Source organism: Leptinotarsa decemlineata, unplaced genomic scaffold, assembly GCF_025532065.1.
Source record: "Leptinotarsa decemlineata unplaced genomic scaffold, Ldec_3_MD MMD2_tig00026330_RagTag_RagTag, whole genome shotgun sequence".
NCBI classification, from domain to species: domain Eukaryota; kingdom Metazoa; phylum Arthropoda; class Insecta; order Coleoptera; family Chrysomelidae; genus Leptinotarsa; species Leptinotarsa decemlineata.
This window is the reverse complement of record NW_027412690.1, coordinates 3,410,145-3,432,000: the sequence shown is the minus strand read 5'-3', so window position 1 is coordinate 3,432,000 and position 21,856 is coordinate 3,410,145. Positions and strand designations below refer to the sequence as shown.

The window sequence follows — 21,856 nt, the reverse complement described above, 5'->3', positions numbered from 1 at the left end:
AGTGCAATAATCCAATGCTTATTGAATGCTGTCCTTTCATTGTGCCGAAAACCTGTATTACGACTACCCAGTAGACCCATAATACATGCGACAGTATGATATATTTTGGTTCATATCAAGAACTTATACTTTATTGAACAGGCAAAAAATTAAAAGGCTATTCCTTTAACTATTCTAAGGATATTTTGTTCTTTGATGATTTTTGATAGGACGCTTTGTTTCGAAAGTACGGGGCGAAAAAGAATTTCGACAATAATAATTGTGGTAATTTTGAAATTATTAACGTATTCGAAATAAAAGTAAATATGCATCTGTTTTCCATATTTTCGAAACCATTAGACATTGAAAAACTGCTTATGAATATATACTGGGTGTCCCATCAAATTCCCAGTTATTATATTTTGTAGCCAAAAACAACAGGACACCTCCGAGTTCATTTCAAGGAAACTATACATTTTGGCATGCAGGGTGTTTTTTTATTTCATCTACCTACACTCCGGAGCCTCCTTATACATATATAGGCTCTTCCAACAGGGACTTCAGAACTTTGACAGAACAATTGATAACGGCATTCTTATTGAAGCTGCATCTGTCAAATTAGTTGTCATTCATCCAGTCAGGACGGATATAGCATTTAACAACACGTGCAAATAAAGAAATTGTTCAATCAAATTGATGTTCTGTTCGGGCAACGTACCGCGCGGTATGCCCATTTTACGGTCACCATAATCGTCCTACCGAGAGGACTTCGAAATGTGTTGAATAAATTTGAGTCCACTGGTTCAGTAAACGATCGACCAGCACCCGTACGTCGTCGACGAAACGCAAAATCTGTCGAACATATCGCCGCTGTCTGTGAGAGTGTGCAAGAGAATCCGAGACAGTCGATTTCGCATCGCTCGCAAGAACTCACTTTTCGCAGACCACAACTTGGCGAATTTTGCGTCGAGACTTGGGCTTGCACCCGTACAAAATTCAACTGACTCAAGAACTGAAGGTAAACGACCATAGACAATAACGTCTGTTCTCTGAATGGGTTCTGAGGCAATTGGCAACCGACCCTAATTTTCATCGAAAAAACATTTTCATAAATGAGGCCCATTTCTGGAAGAATGGGTACGTGAACAAACAACATTATCGAATTTGGGACGATATCAATCCACATGAGAAGAGCGTCCAATGCATACCGGACGTTAGAGAGATAAATTGTCGAGTACCTCAAGGCTCTGTATTAGATCCCATACTGTTTCTGTTATATAAAAAATGATTTAACCAGCATATCGATTACAGAAAGATTTACCTTATTTGCTAACGACACCACATTATTGTGGCATAACAAGGACAAACACAGATTGCATAACAAAATATGCCATGACATGAAAAAAGTAAAAATTGGTTTGACTCGAATCTTTTATCATTAAATACCAGCAAAACAAATATATTAGCAATCAAGTGTAATATACCTGATATCCCCCTAGACAATACCACAATAAAAAATAACTCTACTTTGAAATTTTTGGGAATTTATTTAGATGAAAATTTAAAATTCTCTCAGCATATTGCACACACCAACAAAAAATTGGTATCAAATTGTTTCGCACTGAGAAACATTTCAAAGAAACGGGGGTTTGCTGCAGCGAAAGAAGTGTACTATTCCTTAATAGACTCCCATCTAAGGTATGGTATACCCTTTTGGGGTGTTTGCAGTAAACAACTCATGTAGTCGGTTTTTGTCTTTATGAAAAGGGCTATTAGGTACATATGTACAGCGAAATGGCGTGACTCATGTAAACCCATTTTTCGAGAACATAGAATCCTTACGGTTATTTCAATATTTACATTGGAAACCGTATCGATTATACATAAAAATAGGGAAAACTATGAATCTACAGCTACAACCACATACTACACAAGGCGGTCAAATGAACTGAATCTACCAATTCCAAAAACATGTTTGGTTCAAACATATAATGGAATCAAGATATGCAATAAACTTTCCAATGAAATCCAAGAGACTCCTTTCATCATATTCAGAAAGAAATGTACGTAATTAAGTGATAAAGCCTATTATGACCTAAAAGAATATTTTGACGATGCCCTGTAATTTAGAATGTGTGAAAATTGCGATTCTACTGTGTGTGAAAAACATATTTTCATTCGTTGTCCTAGTTATTGTCATGTAACCTTTGCATATGTATGTATATATAGTTTATATTTTATATTAATCATTTACATTTTATACATTTATATTTCACATCTTATACTTTATGTTTATATTAATATTCATTTATGACATTGTATTTTTAACAAGAATTTCATTCTTAAACAATGAACATATTATCAATCAATGAATCAATCAACTTTCCAGGTTGAATCTACACCCAACGTCCGGAATTATAACAGTCAAATTAGCAGGAGGGCCGAACTGGGACAGAGAACAAGTATCCAGACATTTTTTGACAGTTGAAGCCAGGGACGATCTAGGTTTCGGTAATAGAAATTCCGTACAGCTGATAATCAATATTGAAGATGTCAACGATAATCCGCCGATCTTCACTCAAAACAAATACGAGGCGAGACTTCTGGAAAACAAACTCGATTTCGAAAAACCATTGAAAGTTGAGGCTAGAGATGCAGATTTGAATGGTGAGACACTTCAAGTTCATGTGATTACCGTGTATAATTTGATTTAAAATTGATTTCTTTATTGTAAGTTGAAAATAATTCAATTTAACACTTCAATTTAACAACAATATTTATTCCTCCTCAAAAGGTTTAATTATGGGAAATCCATTAAGCCCATTACTTGCAGAAATTTTCATGGATAATCTAGAGAAGTCGATCTTTAAACATCCTTTGATTAAGAATTTCTTGTATTGGCATAGATATGTGGATGACGTTTTGGTATGTTTTACAGGTTCTAAGAGACAATTAGACACTTTTCATAGGGATATTAACAAAATTCATGAAAACATTAAATTCACTATTGAAATAGAAACAGACAACTCAATCAATTTCTTGGACTCAACAATTAGTGGAAGGAACAACAAACATGATTTTTCAATTTATTACAAACCGTCCTATACGGATATTACTATACCTCCATTACGATTCTACCCATCCATGTCAACACAAAGTAGCAGCTTATGTATGATTCACAGATTAGTCAATGTTCCTCTTTCAATGGATAATTTCAATAAAGAACTTAATATCATTAAGCAAACTGTGGTTAACAGTGGGTTTAAAACCGAATTGATAAACAAAATACTTGCCAAGAAAGTCTACGTTTTTCGTATCGATAAAGTAGATAATCAAAATTATAGAGCTTTAACGTATTTTGGACAACCAACGGAAAGAGATATCAAAATTGCATATAGAACAAGTAATACGTTGGGAAAGTTGGTTAAAAATAATAAATACAATACATCCAAATTCGGGAAATCATGAGTATATAAATTAAAATGTGGAACGTGCCCTAGGGTATATATTGGTCAAGCTGGCAGAACATTAACGAATCGAATCCAGGAACATCATATGAACTATGTAAATAAGAAAACAAATTCAACATATTCAAATCATCTTCTGGAAAAAAATCATATCTTTAATGAAGAGTTCGAAATTTTGCACATGAAAAATAAAGGTTTGAAACTGAATCATTTGATAGCAATGGAAATTAATAAACTTAAAAATTTATTCTAATGAATGACCAACTGGTCATTCATTAGCGATATAGGTCTATAGACCTATATCGGTAACTAATAACTTTGCGAAACTTTTTGAAAAATAAAAAAAATAGATTTGTATATTTTCTGGAAAAACATCAAACCTTGCCAATATGGATTCAGAGAAAATATGTCAACCGAAAACGCAGTTTTTCACTTGGTGAATAAAATACTGAATAAAGCTAACGAAGAGAAAAAATGTCTAGCGGTGTTCTTAGATTTGGCCAAAGCCTTCGACACTGTTAATCATGATATTTTGTTAGAAAGGTTAGGAAATGTGGGAGTGAGGGGTAAGCCTCTAGAACTACTAGCTGATTATTTACAAGACCGAACCCGAAGGGTCAAAATAAACGACACTTATAGCCAGTCACAACCAGTTACCATGGGTGTTCCGCAGGGCACTGTCATGGGTCCAATTCTTTTTCTAATATATATTAACAGCATTTACAACCTGAAGGACTTCGATGGTGATATTGAGACCAACCACTAGAGGGAAACATTTTCATACATACTCCCAATTGCCAAACTCCTTTAATTTGTTCTTGTCCACATATAAGAAAACGGATACAATAAAATATCTGGGTGTGATACTTGACCAACATGTACGCTGGGACAAACATGTAGATTTTCTCGTGAGAAGACTTAGAAAACTTATTTTTAAATTCTACCAACTCAGAAACATACTAAATAAACATTTATTACCAATGACATACGATGCATTAGCTGAATCAGTTATAAGGTACTGTATTATTGTTTGGGGTGGGTTGAATAAAACACACTTACATAATCTTCAAGTGATACAAAATACATTGCTTAAAATAGTACTGAAGAAAGATAGAAGACATCCAACTGATAGCTTATATAAGGAGGCTACTTTATTCAATATCAGAAAATTATACACATACAGTCCATAGTACATAGTTATTATGTACTATGGACGTTGAGCTCGCCTCTCACATATCTGACACACATATACGATACCCGAGCCAAATCCGAGAAAACAATTAGTGTTCCTTTTTGTAAAAACGTATATACCCAAAGGTTTGTAACTTACTTTGGACCGAAATTTGGTAATCAAGTTCCCATTGAATTAAAAAATATAAAAAAAAATTAATGATCACAACTTTGACTTCTTAAAAGAAATATTTGAATCAACTCAGTGAATCATGTCTGATTTTTTTTTCAATTTATCTCACACCTGCCTCCTCTTCGCCTCATTGTCTGGTTCAATACTTCTTCAGGTTGATCATTGCTTTCTATTTTTTCTTATTATTATTATATAATATATATATATATATATATATATATATATATATATATATATATATATATATATATATATATATATATATAATTATAAATTTTTATTTCTTACCGAAAGGAATGAATAGTTTTTTTCTCACATTCATGGTTGTGTTCAGATCGGGGAAAATACGCAACACAAGCTTTGCTTAGGCGTTTCCCAAGAACTGAACACCGCCACTTATTTATTGTTATTTATTTATTTTTTTATTTTTTAATCTACTGTAATTATCATTGAAAATATACTAACATCTATTATAGACAAGAATATGTTTGTGAATTGAATAAATTGATTGATTGATTAATTGATTGAGTATTTCTAAATCTTTCAATACTCTTGTTCTTTATAGTGATTTTTTATTTCCATTTTACAATTCCAATCCTAAATCTCTGCAACTCTGACCTTTACAAGTAAGACCAATACTATTTTTTTTTCATTTAGCATAGACATTTTCACATTGCCTTCTTAAAAATGAATAATTTTGGACTCATTTGAATTATTTATTATGATACTGATGTAGGTACCAAAAATAGTGAAATAGAATACGAACTACTCGGCACGATGAAAGACAATTTCACCATAGACTCCGTGACAGGAGTTATCCAAGTTAAATATCCCGTAGATTTTGAAAATCTCAAAGGGACATCCAAGGAAAACGTGAGGATATTGTACTTAACCGTAAGGGCGAGAGATTGGGGAAGTCCCAGCTTGTTTACAGAGGCCCCTTTGCTGATATACGTCGAAGATGTTAACGATAACAAACCCATGTTCGAGTATACTTTTTACAATAAATCGGTGGCAGAGAATGTTCCTGGAGCAACATCAATACTTCAGGTAATTATGAAAATTATTTAAGAGAAAACTGTCCACAAGCTATAATTGGCATAACACGAAAATTATAAAATTATTAGATCCACCTACATAGTTTTTTTCTGTTTCTGGTCTGTCCATTGGAAAAATTGTTACTAGTAACTAATGAATATTTTATCCATCAATAGAAACGTCTATCATATCTCATTTCAATTGCATTGCAATACCAGTTTGATAAAACTTTCCAATAAAATATTGCGTATTTTCATAGAATTTCCATTCCTGATAACTAATTGAAAACAAGTAATTGAAGGTATATTATTCTCGGATACACTCGGAATATTTTGTAAATGAAACTATTCATAAACAAAACCCATAACTATAAGCATGTCCACTCTTACTTACCCTATTTGGATATGATACCTTATTTTTTTTGGTCTTTCTGAAAAGGTAAATCGTATCTGTTTTGAATTTGATGTTTGAACAAAAACTGTGACGACAAATGCTAGAATGCTTCAGAGCAAACATTTATATTCACTTATTTAATTTGTATTATACCCAGATTTCATAAATTATTTCTAATTCCATTATTTTTTACACTTCGTCAATTAGATACCCTCTCAGATAATAAAATAAATGTATTGAAAAAATCCAAAAAATGAAATTCAGCCAGTGTCATTCCACTTCAAAAGACTTTGAATTGACGTTTTATCTATTTTCAGAGCAATTTTTATAGTTTTTCCAATCATTTCAAAAAGAACACACAGTTGGTATCCGAAAAGTCAACCAAACGGGGTACATTTTGATTGCAATGTCAAATAATTTTACGTTTTGGAATGTATAGACAAAGATTTATAATAATACGTATTACTAATAAGATGAATCCTTATTCTTATTTTCTATCAAACGTAGTAATATTTCTGGGCAGATATGATAAGTTGCCCTTCATATTTGAAGCACCTTGAGAAATTTTTTCTGTATTGAGAGAGTAATAAAAATCAAGAATATGTTATCACGCATATCTGAAATATTTGAATAGATTTGAAAAAATAAAAGGATACAAATGAAAAAAATAACTGAATTCAAAGTTTTTCGGTCATACATTTTCACAAAAATTGGTTATTTGAGTCATATCAAAAATAAAAGATATTGAGAATTGAAGATAGATCATACATTTATATATTTATCTTCGGGAACACACTTTGGTCTACTACATTTATGGATATCATTTTTTGTTGTAGTAAAAGAATGAACTTTACAGTTTTGCTATATGATGGAATTCATGGATGAGATTTTCACAAAACAGTTTTACAAAAACGCAACACGTTTCGCCCTACAATGGCTGTATCGGGCATGTCTTTACTTAGTTTTTATTTAGAAGCCAGTATATAGCGAAACACGTGTTGCATTTTTGTGAAACTGTTTAGTAGTGAAAATCGCACAATAAAGTGTTTTTTGAATACGTTATAGTTTTTCCTAATATTTTAACCATCTTTCATAAGTTGCATCCTTCGAAAAATCTCACGGAAAAAAGTCGAGGGAGTTAGGTCGGAAGCCCTGGGAGGCCATCGAATGGGGCATGCGTTCTTTCCATTTATCTTCGATAGATATCACCAGAAACTGATACATTCTTTTACAGTTATGAGCTGGTGCTCCTTTCTAGTGGAAATACAAATAGTTTCTATTCCTGAGGTCAAGTCCAACCAAAATTCAGAAAGACGGTCATGACTCTACATATTTTGCAACATTTAAAAAGCCATTTGAAAAAAGGGACTAATGATTCTCAATCCAATTATTCCGCAACAGTTATGATCCGAAGATCTTTAGGATATATCAAAAAGATATATCCTTGTTATTCTATTACTCTAGATGTTGATGAAATCAAATAAACGAGATGTCGCATTGAAAACTGGTCCATACCAGATCATAAACTCATGAAGCACCACAAAAAATTCCTCTGTTCGACTTTCACGTTATTTGCTAATTTATTCAAATTTGTAAGTCTTACCATTTCCGAGATAGCTAAAATGGTATCAACTGAAAGGGATGTATAATCAAACTGAAAAATTTATTTGCTTTTGAAGGTACATGCTCGTGACTTGGACGGCTCATCTCCAAACAACCACGTTGTCTACCGAATCCAAAACGGAGCTTCAGATAAATTCACCATCGAAGCTGAAACAGGCATCATCAGAGTAGCCAAGGGGGCCTCTCTAGATCCCGACCTCACACACCCAAGGACCATGCGCTACTCCCTAGAAGTCGTGGCCATCGACGGAGCCCCGGGAGACAGTCAGCTTCAAGACGCGGTTACTGCCGACATCCAAATCGTCGACGTCAACAATAAGCTTCCGATATTCGAGGAACCGGGAGCTGTGTATGTTTTGGAGAATGCGCCGGTAAATTGTTTGGCGAATTTATAGTGGTATCATTTAATTTGTAAACTTAAAAAAGAGTCTGTTCCAAATGAATAAAAAACAACTACATACACAGGGTGAACCATTCACAGTATGAGGCAGTCCAATAGCCAAAGATGATGTTAGATTTCCTAGCCGAAATACGAAAAAAGTTTTGAGAAAAATGTTATAGCATTTATCGACTCGCATTCTGAAAATATTTTAGTTCATACAGGGCGTCTCAAAAAGTATTGGCAAAAAGGTATTTTTTTGAATGGTGACCCCATTTTTATGAATTAATGAATTTAGCATAAAATTGCAACTCTATTCATAATTTTCTAAAATATTGAATATTGACAATACATAATTATGACTTTATAAACATCATGGACAGCATAAATATTCAGATTCACTACATCAAGGTCTTTTGTGAAAAAGAAAGTTTTTGGCTTTCTACTACTCCATCTGGATACAAAAAAATGATGAGGGAATCTTCAAAAGAAAGGAAGGAAGTAATCAATTTGAAAATAAGTAACTCTATACGTGGATGTGTAGATCATGCAAAGAAGTAACTTTCAGACACAAACTGAAATTACGATTTTTTTTAATGAATGAATTGTGTGTATTTTCTATAATGTTATCCAATTTGGTACTGAAGAGCCTTGGGGCAAGTGTCTTAAGGCAAAACATCGATGTATACCAGTGAGGATGACAGTGTTCCATGTAAGTGCAATTTGTTACCATTAATTTAAAGTCGAACTCATGTGAATGACATCTGATTTTTCTTTCACAACAAATGTTTGAAATACAAACTGAGTAGAGGAAAGTATCATCTGTATAATTCAGTGTTCATATAGAAGTATTTGTTTCGAAAGAATTTTTTTTCTCTCGTGTAATTCAATGTTTATATGAAAGTAGCTGTTTCAGGAGGACTTTCTTTCAGTTTGTGTCTGAAAGTTACTTCTGTGCATGATCTACACATCCATGTATAGGATTACTTATTTTCAAATTGATTACTTCCTTCCTTTCTTTGGAAGATTCCCTCATCCTTCTTTTTTGTATCAAGATGGAGTAGTAGAAAGCCAAAAACTTTCTTTCCCAGAAATTAATCACTCCTAAAAATATAACCCCTTCAATTCAATCAAGGTCTTCTTTATTCATAATTCAAATGGGGTGCAATTTTTCTGAGTCGCTTGAAATTTGCATTCGGTATAGGCAAAAATTAACATATCAGTACATCAGCATGATTTCATGCAACATAGGTCTTGCATACCATTATTTAAATCAATATATATATATATATATATATATATATATATATATATATATATATATATATATATATATATTGATGGTACTGACGATGCCCAATAGGCTGAAACAGCTGTATACCGGTGGCTCTTAAATTGAAATCAATATGGGAATGATCAAAGAGTACTTATCTATTTATTTTTTATATATATATATATATATATATATATATATATATATACTCAGTTGATGTTGTTCATTTAGATTTTCAGAAAGCCTATGATCAGATTGATCACTACATTTTTCCAGCTGAATTGAAATAGATGGGTTTCACGGATTTCCTAACACTACCCCTAAAGTTATATATGATTGACATGAAGCAGTTTGTTTAATACGAGTCATTCAAATCTCCTAGTTATTATGATAGCTCAAGTGTGCCACAGGGTTATCATTCAGGCCCCTTGTGAATCGAGAATTTATAAACGATCTATGTTGACCATAAATGTCCCAAACTTATTTTCAACCGACGGTTTTGACGAAACCGTACGCCATACAAATTTTGGATTTATTTACAGAGATTCTAGAAACTTCTGGAAGAGTTCTATTGCCCAACCAATTTTGAATTAATTTATGCGATCCAGGTTGGAGTATAGTACTTTGATCTGAAACCCCCTATAAAATCAATGATATCGAATTAGTACAGGGTTGCAAAGCAGATGATATTTGTCCTAATAAAGGATTCTTTGAACAAGAGTACATACAAAATTCTTGTTTGATAGATAATGATATAGATAACGGCGTTCTTTTGAGACAATTAAACTTCCTAGTGCCGCGGTTGGGAAAAAACCATTATTTCTTTTATTTAGATAATACCCGAACAAATGTTAGGTTAAAATTAGCTATTTGATTGAAATTAGTCAGGTTTGCAATACTGAATACGAAAAATCATATCTATATAATAGATTATATTAATGTCGAATGTTTCCATTGTTCAATTATTTGCACACACTTTCAAGTTGGTGATATTTTATAATGGTGCAATTAGAAGGTTCAAGTCAGATATGTAGATAAGCCTTTCCTGTAATTGCGTACGTCGTTGAAAATAAAATCCTTTTTTATGACGTACCAACTTTGCAGAATTGGAAATGCTAACTACATTTTGTAAATTGAATACCATATAAATATATCAAAATCACATATTGTCAAGTATTCCATTTTCTACAGATTCACAGGACTTATGTTCTAACATTTGCAGGTTTTATTTATAATTTTATATTTAAAATAAACCAACAATCAATTTGAATTTCACTAGTTCGGACTTCCATTGTCTACTATATAAAATGATTTGAAATTCCTGAAACAACTAAAAAAGAATAATTAAAAATTAATAGCTGAAAATAACAATTATATTAAGCAAAATAAACCTGAAATGAAATAATAGTGAAATAAACTACAAGTAAAAATAGAACAATTGAATAAATAAAAACAAAATAAAAATAAAGGAATGAAAAAAGAAAATAAAAATAAAAAGTGTAGAGATTCCAAGTCACGTTAATTCACGACGTTTCGATTGTTAGTATCTACAATCGTCTTCGGGTGATGACAGTCATCATGAAACATTGTCAATCACCTTCAAACAACAATCAATTTATCATTTCCAAGCCCAATCTACTTGATTTAATTTAACAACAACAACGTATTATATTGGTATTTCTAAAAATGTCTAATAAATTGCTTGTCATCAGCCTCAATTTCAATCGTAAGTCGATGTAGGTACTAGATCTTCGAAAGGATATGTTATTGTCTTTTCTCATTTCCATTCAATTTTTGTTTCACACAATTACATGGATTCATCAGACATGACATAGGTACATAATATACTGGAATGAATCGGTGGATCTAAGAAAAAACATTTGGCCAATAAACCTAATTGAGAAAAATTCAATTGTAATATAGTTGTAATTTCTATGATTAATATTTTTGAATATTCTATTTCTCCAACTCTTGCAAAGTTGCCACTTTTCCATTCCATAAGGTAAAGTGGCCAGGAATGTTTACTTAGCCATTATAAAATCATAAACTTCCTTGAACGTATACTGTATCAATTTGAGGTTGATTAGACTGAGCTTTTTTCAAATGTCACCATAAAAGTTGAATTGATAATAAAAGTCCCTATTAATGCCAAAATTACTGTAAACTTCCAACTTCCAACAATACCTACTGAACAAAATTGGAAAAATCTTATTAACCGATCGCACTAATGGCTTCTCTATAGGTACGTTAGTTCACAACTACTGTATGGTGAAACAGGTGTTAGCTATTTTTTACAGTTCCGTGAATATTTCACAATGAAATGTTTGTGAATATATTTATCATGGCTTTCATCAAGTATCGACCAATTCAACCACATTATCAATTAGAAGTATTAAAAAGTCATTAGTAATAAAAAGTCAGATGTGCCAAAGTAGCCTATATTCCATATATAATACCATTTATTGTTTCACCATTGTTGATAAGAATAACAACGTCTTTCGTGTTTCAAGGTCGGCACAATCATCGCCAACCTGACCGCTAAGGATCAAGACTCCACAGCAAAACTAGTTTATAAAATCGACGACGACGAATGTATAGCCAGAAACGAAAGAGGAATCGTTTTAAGAAGACAAGATTTGGACTGTTCCAGCTCGTTCCACCTAGAACCAATAACAGGCGTGATGACCGTTAATAAACAACTAGATAGAGAAACAGTGGAAAGTTTTCTTGTTGGACTAGTTGTTGAAGATGTAAATTCGGAAACTGGTCCACAAAAAGCTCACGGTAGGATTTATCAGTAATATTGTTATTCCTAAGAGTTCTTTTTAAATAAGCATAAGTACTAATTGAAATCTGTATTCAAGAAAACAAAAATGTATATATCTAGCACCTCAAAAGAAATAACCTTGTGAACGAGTTCGTCAAACATAATCTTGTAGTAGCCTTTCGTGGCTACTACATAAAGTTACAAAAGTTCTATATATTTAGATGTTGGGGATCAAATATTAGAACGACGTTGAATCATTCGTTTGGTAATAGATACATTTTTAGATAATCCGCCTAGAATTAGTGAGTTTGGTATGATGAATCTTAAGGTGACCTACACCATTGCCTTGACATCGATGACTTGATTAGGGTCGACTTCAAAGTATTCAAAGAATTTCACTAGTTCGTACTTCCATTGTCTAATAATGAAATTAAGCAAACAATCAAAAATTTAAATTTTTTTGCTTATTTTCATTTTATTGTGTTTTTCGCTCAATATAACTGTTATTTTTAGCTATTCATTTATATCATATTATATCATATCTGACAATGGAAGTCCAAACTAGTAAAATTCACCATGAAACCACTTTCAAACAAATATTCGAAGGGGCTTGGCCATCATCACTTTTTAGACTTTCCGATTTTTAATTTAAATCAATTTAGAAAATAAACGAACAGAATTTATCAAATTAAATTAGCTCTATTATACAGGGTGGGGCACCGAAAACAAAACTGGTTGAATATCTTCAAAACACATGTTTTATGAACAAAATGCAAAAACACGTCGATATGTAATCCAAGGGGGTCAATTTATGTCAAGTTAGCTTGCAAATGAAGGATCATAATTTGAAATACGGAACAGTTTTTTCCCGCAAGAGGGCGCCAAAATAAAAAGCTAGGTAGCGAAAATTAACATAGCCAAATTCTTTATGAAATTACTTTTTTACTGATATGTCACACTTATACTACTTTCCCTATTCAAATTGTTTAGATGATAGTTACCGAGGGGTGGAGGGAGATGTGACAGTTGAGGTTATGATAGAAATATTTCCCCCTTGGATTACAAATCAACGTGTTTTTGCTTCAGAAAACATGTATTTTGAAGATAATCGATCTGTTTCGTTTTTGGTGCCCCACCCTGCATATTCATATAAGAGATGAAAATAAAATAGTTCAAAATAATGAAGAAAGAGGGCTTGGATTGCTTAAGATTATTTTATAGGTTCCTAAACCACATATATCAACAGTGGATACAACATGTGCCAATGGAAAACTTCTTTGAATCTGCAGTTAATGAACCAAAACGTATATATTTTTGTAAGACTGGAACCAGATCCCTTGGCACTTGTACCCACAAAGCAGTTATGCTTTATTTTATTTTGAACTAAAAATGATATTGACCTTCATTCATGAGTCTTTGGCAAGGTTCCTTAAGGCCTCACTCTAAACTCAACAGTGTATTTCTGTGATTAAAAATATTTTACATTCATTTTATCTGAACATCAACTGACCTCTGACTCTAGGATATATTCCAGCCCATCTTAGAATGAGTAACTCCAAATTCAGCAACATATTTCTGCCATGAAAATAGTTTTTTCCTTGTTATTTTATTTTGATCTTGACCTGTTTCTTGACTTAGGATCAATGAGAAGATCACCTCAAAGTGTCCCACCAAGCTCACCAATACCTTTCTGTTTTATCTGTAGTATATCATATTACTGAAGTTGATGCACAAAATTGACAATCGCATGTTTCAATTCACACAATTACAGCATCAATAAAGGTCAACATTGAGGATGTCAACGACAACAGTCCCAAATTCAGAAAACCCTTTTATAAATTCAGTGTGGCGGAGAACAGCAAAAACGGAGTTCCCATTGGGACAATAATAGCTGACGACTTGGACAAAAACAGGACCATCACGTACGGTTTGATGAGCCCCATGGAACTATCGAACTTGCTTTATTTGGATCCAGAGAGAGGAGATCTGGTTGTATCAGGGAAAATCGACCACGAACTTTTTCAGTGGCTAAATTTGACGGTAAGAGTGTTCACAATTGAAAAACCTTTCAGTTACTCAAAAAATAACCATCACTAAATGACTATTATGAATGAAAGCAATCGAAACGTTACAAAATATTCTTCAAATCTGATCCTTTCTGCTTGAACCAATTCAATTACACTCATTAATAATTTCAACTCCATCACTGAATTATTTTAATATGAGACAGCATTAAAAAATTACTTTTTCTGAATGTGTAATATTTTGCAGCGTTAAATGCTTCTCTTGAATAAAGGACGTCGTTTGATGTACAGTTTACTATTCTATTCAATAAACCAATACATGATTCAGAGGAAATAACATATGAGTTATGGAACGACCGTTCCCACTGATTGCTGCTCTCACGGAAACATGATCTGCTGACAGCGGTTTTCCAAGAAATCCTTATCTGGACTTGCGAGGCCATATTCATCATTTAACGTTCATTTTTAATCATTCTATTTGTAACTCTTGATAGAGAAAGTCGTTTTCAATTGTACATTTATATAATAAACATTTTTTATAAACACAATTCTCCGTTCAAAGTATTTAACTGGCGCAGTCGGTAGGATATTTTCGGGGTGGTAGTTGCCTGGGTAGGACATTTATTGGTTGATTGGGCCAAATGGGTATCGGAGAGAAGTTTGGGTTAGAAAAATTAATGTTGGGATAATTGAATTGTCTGTGTGATTGATTAGGTATTGTTTGTTGAACGGTGGTGTTCGTTGGGACATTGGTCATGTGGGTATGTCTGTTGGTATGAGTATTGAATTTGGTTCTATAGTTATCTTGGGCGGTGCTATATAACTTTTCGAATCAATTCAATTTCCAATCAATTTTTTCTGGATGCATTCAAAGACATGTTCGTTCAAAGATGCATCGTTGAATGTTTCATAGGTATTAATCAATGAATCACACTTATCAATAAATTTATTAAGTGCGTGACTGTCACCATCAAAAGGTTTCAGAGTATTAAGTCGAGACTTGGAAAGATTCCAGTTCATTTGAACATTTTGTTGCTGTGGTGGAGCCATTGTTATTATTGGTAATATTGATTGGTATATTCGCTAACTACTGAATTTTCTTGTACTGATAAATTAACTAGTCTATTTAAAATATCGTCAAGCTCGTTCATGAATCAATATTCAATCAATAGATCTGTATTATTGACTTCAGATTCGAATTTATTGAAATTTCTTGACGAAAATTCACAAAATTGATTTTTCTTCTTAAATTACTCGTCTAGAATAGACACCGATTTTGTTCGCAATGAACTGCCCTAAATTATCTTCACCGAAATCCTTATGCTGAAGGTTCAGTAAAGGCGAAAAGGAAGTGCCAGTTATTTTGGTGGTCCAAAATCTTGTAGTCGCCAGTTCCTCCTCCAATGATTCTTTGTAGCCTCCAGAAGTAGGGTCGTTTCTTGGTCCGTCCGGTACAATCCTCGATGGATCACGATTTTTCGAATTTGTGCTTAAGAAGTAGACACTCCAAGTCGCGAAAAATTACTTTAAACGCACTGCACAAATCCTACCGACTGCGCCATTTAAATACTTTGAACGGAGAATTGTGTTTTTAAAAAATATTTATCTTATAAATGTACAATTGAAAACGACTTTCTCTATCAAGAAATACAAATAGAATGATTAAAAATGAATGTTAAAATGATGAACATCGCCTCGCAATTCAAGATAAGGATTTCTTGGAAAACCGCTGTCAGCAGATCATGTTTCCGTGAGAGCAGTAATCCGTGGGAACGGTCGTTCCATAACTTATGTAACAATCTATTAAAGAAAATAAAAACAAAATTGGGAGATTTTCAAAAATTATTTCAGCAATATTGAATCTAATACTAGGCATCATCTTGTCAAACTGGTATAATTAAAGTTTGGAAAAAACTTGATTATTATTGGAACTGCTGAATATGAAACTATCGAAGAGTCAACTAAAAATACTTCAATTAGAATTTACCCCGGCACTGAAGAAAATGTTGAATTATATCTTCAAATCGTAAAATTTTAGACTTTACATGTCAAAGAGTGCGAGAAGCGAGCTAAACCTACAAAAAATAAGTTTTTGTTGTATGGTTCGGTGTTAACGCTTCTGTTATAGCTGATGTTTATGAATATTTGTTCCTTCCAAAATGTTGACATGATTTGACTAATATGTTGCATTTAGATCGTTTCATTGGTTTGGACTTTCATTTCATAAAATATGATATAAATTGATTTGAAATCCCTGAAAAAAATTTATAAAAATTAAAAAGATTAGCTGAAAAATAACAATTATATTAAGCAAAAAAACTCGGAATGGCTCAAAAGCTCGGTTTGACTCCGGATCCCCTGGCTCAGCCTGAAACCAAGCTTTGGCTTGGGCTTTCATCTAAGAAAAGAACTAAAAAATGAAATATATTTTCTCAGTAAAGATGACTCCAGTTGCAAATCTGAGTATAGTTTTCGTTCAGTGTAGCTAACATTTATAGTGAAAATGTTACACTAGAACAAAATATACATTCTTTAACATCTTTAACATATACGATGAAGAATATAAAATTAAGCAAATTTGTGTTTTTGAAGTCAAAACACCAAATTTTCTAAAAAATATCTTTTTCAAGAAATCGATTATAAAACAAAATTCCCTATTGTTCAGACCTCTAACGACACTGTCGAAATAAAGCAACATATTACTTTTCAGATAAAAGCAACCGATAATGGTATGCCGCCCAGATCTAGCGGGGTGGAAGTCTTCATCCAAATCCTAGATGAGAACGACAATAACCCCTACTTTCTCGCAGAACCGAACTCCATCTTAGTACCGGAAGACATCCACGTGGGCAGAGAAATAGCCAAACTACAAGCGATAGACGCCGATTCAGGGAATACGGGAAAATAACCTACCTCATGGACAGGCTGTCGTCTCAAGGAAAGTTCAGTTTGGATGCCGATACCGGGATATTGAAAGTGGCCGATAAACTCGACAGAGAGGAGAAAGTGAATTATTTGTTGATTATAGAAGCTTGGGATAATTATCAGTACGGGTTCAATAGCGGTGAAAGTAGGAATGCTTTCAAACACGTCAAGTATGTTGGTTGTCAATCATATACTGTAGCGTTGAAATTTTGTATATGCCACCTATAATTTTTAGTTCAGACTTTCCTTTTTCTTCTTAGTTTTGAAAATAAATTCGGTACAATTTTGACACATTACTAAACTGACTAATGGCAGTAAAAATAAATGAAAAAATAAGTAAAATATTTCATTTACAAGAAATCAATAGAAAAAAATAATTAACTTAGAATTGAATAAAACCTATCAATTTATCCTTTCGTAGAAGTCCATTATATCTCAAAGTGGAGTGCAATATATTTCGAAAAATAAAAACTCAAAGTGGTCTCCACAATTTAATACGTATGACCATCAGATGTTAGAACGGTAAAACCATCAGAACATGTTTCGAACCTATATAGGTTCATCATCAACTAATTATTTAAAATTCTACAATAAAAGAAGAACCACATGACAATAGTTAATGCAATGAAGTATAAAATACTTACATTAAGAATAAAATATTTTATGGAGAAAAGAAAATTGTCACATATTAACAAAAAAAAATAGTAAAAATGACATTTCAATAATATTGACAAAAAAAATTTAAGATAGTGAAAAAACGAAGAAATTTATAACATCATATTTCTCAGTGATTGAACTATGGGCGACTTGAAGCCTTTATACCTACTCATTACCATCGAAATCATCAAACGGTACATGAAAACGACTTATAAAGAAAATATCTGAAAGGAATGATTGAGAAAGGGAATCAACTGTCAGAAATATATAAAGAGATAAAAATCGAGATGACATGGAACAATGGCTAGAGATCCGCAAACACACAACATAACAGGACAAGGAACACCGCATACATATCAACTGGTGTTCTGTGCAAACAGATCCCATACCATTAATACATGCCGTCTTGTTACAAAGATAACGGTTTGTGGAAGATCAGAGAAGGGGAAATTTTGTTGAAATTAAGAGAATTGAAAAACTTTTGGCAATCAAACTGTACTTTTTCATTAAGGGTTGTTAATAGCAGAGTTGATTTCAAAAATTTCCAGTAAATTAAGTAAAGTGTCTTTTTGGCAAACATGTAAAATATCTAAATCAGAATCAATATCAAAACCATGTGTGTAATTAAAAATGTGGTCAGGGAACGAACTTTTAGTGTAACAATCATCTAAGTGTAGGTTTCTGAAATTGTCAATTAGTTTAACATGTTCAAGAATGCTTTGTTTCAATGTTCCTACTACTTTGTCCGACATACTAAGCAACTCAGGAACAGATACCTGGGGAACCCTAAAATAATACTTTTTTATTGATTTTAGCGTAACCATTCTGGATGTGAACGATAATGCACCTGTACTCCACGTCCCTCCGTATTGCGTAAATATAACAGAATTTCACGAACCAGGGCAACCTGTAACAGCTGTTCACGCCTCAGATGCTGATGATCCGGAAACTTCAAACGGACAGGTAAACATCATCGCCAGCATATGTTCGAATAGAGTCTTCAGTACTATTAAATAACTATACAGTGAAGACGTAAAAAGTCCTCTCCCCTCCCTTAAGTTCCGAATGGAACAAGCAATCGAGGTCGGGTAAAATTCAGGTAAAATGGTATTACTTTTACTACCTTTTAGCAAAAAAAGGATTGTGGTCACGTGGCTCCTGGTTTTGGCTTTCCGAGTCTCTATCCAACACCGCTGTGTTTGTGAAAATCGGCCAAGCCGTTTCAAACTGACAAGCATTTGAAATTTGTTTCAAATATGTTACAAATTAAAAACCTAAATAACTTTTGATTGCAACAAAATTTCAAGTAACAATTTCAACTATTTTAACAAGTGCTAGAAAAATGTTCACCGTTGACTTCTTGACAGAAAAAAAGTCGGTTTTGGAATTCATTCCGAACGTTATCAAATGTTTCCGGGGTGATACTGTAACACACATCTGTTATTCGGTCCATAAGATCCTGGAGTGACTGTGGCTGCGTGACGTACGTCTTAGATTTTATGTACCCCCACAGAAAAAAAGTCCATAGGTGTCATATCAGGTGACCTAGCCATTCAATGGGGCCACGCCGACCTATCCACCTTCCCGGAAAATGCTCATTTAGCCATTCTCGGACAGGCCTGTAGTAGTGAGGGAGTGCACCATCTTGTTGAAAGGTAACATTCATGTTAAATTCATTTGAGTTTGCCCCAATTACTTCTTGAATACTGTGATGGATATGATTTTGAAGCATATTTAAATACAGATGCCCAATTACATTTTCTGCCATAAATATTGGGCCCATGATATGGTCTCCCAAATTACCAGCCCATACGTTGATCTTGCGTTTTTTTAAATATTTTTCAACAGTGGTCGTAGATACGCCACAATCCGTGGCTACCGTTTTCGTTGTTTGTTCCAGATTATTAACAACAGCTGCCAGAACGTCGATTTGCTGTTCTTCTGAAATAGATTTTTTCTCCCAGATCCTTTTTCCATGATTACGCAACCAATCCTTTGAAATTTACTGACTATATCCCTTAAGTAGGTAGGAGATATTGGATTATTTGGGAAGCACTCATTAAATATTTTTTCTGCTTCATGGTAATTACGCCTAGCTTCAGCGTAAATTAAAATTGCTTCTGTTATTTCTTCAAAAGGACGGGGACGAGGCCTTTGAAAATTATAAAGTAATGCTAATCCTATGAAAACTGTCAAAAGTATCGATATGATTAACGTCAATAATAAGACCGACATTGAAATGAAATGCTATTTGGAGTATCTAGCAAAATAACTAAGGCATAAAAACGGGAAAATATATTTGGAGCAAATTTCAAACGCTTGTCAGTTACAAACGGCTTGGCCGATTTTCACAAGCACAGCGGTGTTGGAAAAGAATCGGAAGGTCTTCAAAATTCAAAACCAGGAGCCACGTAAACCCCCTTAACATAAAAAAGTTGATGGTGCCATCTTGACACTAGGCCACGTGACCACAATCATGTGTATGCCAAAACGTAGTGAATGTAGTACCTTTTTACCTGAATTTTACCTGACCTCGATAGCTTGTTCCTTTCAAAAGTCAAGGGAGGGGGGGACTTTTTACGTCCTCACTGTATAATACACCGATATGTATTTGGTTTGAATGTACAAGAATCAGTAATAGGTGATATGTATAACGCCTTACTACAAAAACTTAAGATCAATTGATTTCTAGGTTATAATCGATATTGCAGACGGTAACGAGCAGAACCTTTTTGGACTTCAATTAGTATCAGAATGGTCGGTTGATATCAGGACTACCACGTCTCTTAGAGGAAGACACGGTAATTATACTCTGATAATGAGGGCTCAAGATTTGGGAATGCCTAGTCTCCTTGTTGAAGAACCTCTGAGAATTTGTGTTACGGATTATAATGATCATGCGCCTATTTTCGTCAGTCCTCCACCAAATTCTACACTGAAAGTACCAGAGGTGAGTTTAACAGAAATGTGTTTCAGTTGAATAAAGCTAGTCCTAATCTGGTGGAGGAATGAAAGGTTTCAAATTTTACTGTTCCAGTGTGGAAATTTCCGGGTTTTGCCGTGGTCTTCTTTGATTATAATCTCCAAACGTTTCAACTGCAACTGCGGCAGTCATCTCAAGTGTAGTGGTCGAAGTACTCTTCCTGACGTGTCAACTGAAAGTTTGGAGATTATAACCAAAAAAAACCACGGCATAGGCCGAAAAACAATCAAAACATTGACGCCAGCCGTGGTTCAGGCCGAAACCAACTGTATGAAAGCGATTTTCCGGGTTTTGGCCGGAAACGAAAATTTGCTTTAACATGGTTAGTGTTATTAACTTCCATCAAATAACAAGCAGTGTATTCATAATATGTGATACTATGTTCGTGGTAAAAAAAATATTTTAGGTTGCCTCATATAATACGAAATCGAATCTAATGGTGCCAAACTCAAGAGAATGTGATGACTGCGGTAGGATCCTAGTTATATATTGTGGTATTCAAAAAACAAGAGAAGGAGAGATAAAATTGGAATCAAATGGATAATATGAAAATTCCAGTCCTTTCGTCCGGCCTTGTAAAAGGAACTGCCCTGTATATATTTTTGACGTGAATTCGATTTTCAATTTTGACGTAATTATTCACATTTTCAACTATCGTTAATACACTGAGTATATGTTAGCCAATTTATTTTATATAAATTATCTTTACTATAGGGATGTTTTCCTTCTTCAGTAGCAAAAACTTTTGAGCTTCGACTAACATTTCGAAAACTAAAAAACTATCTGCGATCGACGTCCTTTACATCCCTTTAACAAATTGAAAAAGTCATGTTTGTGTGGTAGCGCAATGGGTTTGCTAATGTGTTGTGTAGTTGAGCAGCACGAGGGGGTGTTAACGACTCTATAGCCCGACAAAGCACCTTAGGCCCCGTGCAATTGGGGTACGTATCATCGACTCATCTCACGATGCCATCCCTTTATTTTA

The 21,856-nt window shown here is 33.5% G+C and overlaps 1 protein-coding gene and 1 long non-coding RNA gene across 2 annotated transcripts in view; one reads left to right on the top strand and one right to left on the bottom strand.

The window, feature by feature from the left end:
• Positions 1-21,856, top strand: part of LOC111511267 (cadherin-23) — a 103,424-nt gene that overhangs the window by 58,154 nt on the left and 23,414 nt on the right. Inside the window, 9 exon segments of the mRNA XM_074182983.1 lie at positions 2,369-2,646; positions 5,546-5,859; positions 7,920-8,234; positions 12,026-12,299; positions 14,054-14,322; positions 17,017-17,197; positions 17,200-17,401; positions 18,704-18,851; positions 20,581-20,838. Coding sequence (XP_074039084.1) covers positions 2,369-2,646; positions 5,546-5,859; positions 7,920-8,234; positions 12,026-12,299; positions 14,054-14,322; positions 17,017-17,197; positions 17,200-17,401; positions 18,704-18,851; positions 20,581-20,838 — 2,239 coding nt within the window.
• LOC141485706 (uncharacterized) overlaps positions 1-21,856 on the bottom strand; it is a 93,075-nt gene that overhangs the window by 56,296 nt on the left and 14,923 nt on the right. The window lies entirely within an intron of this gene.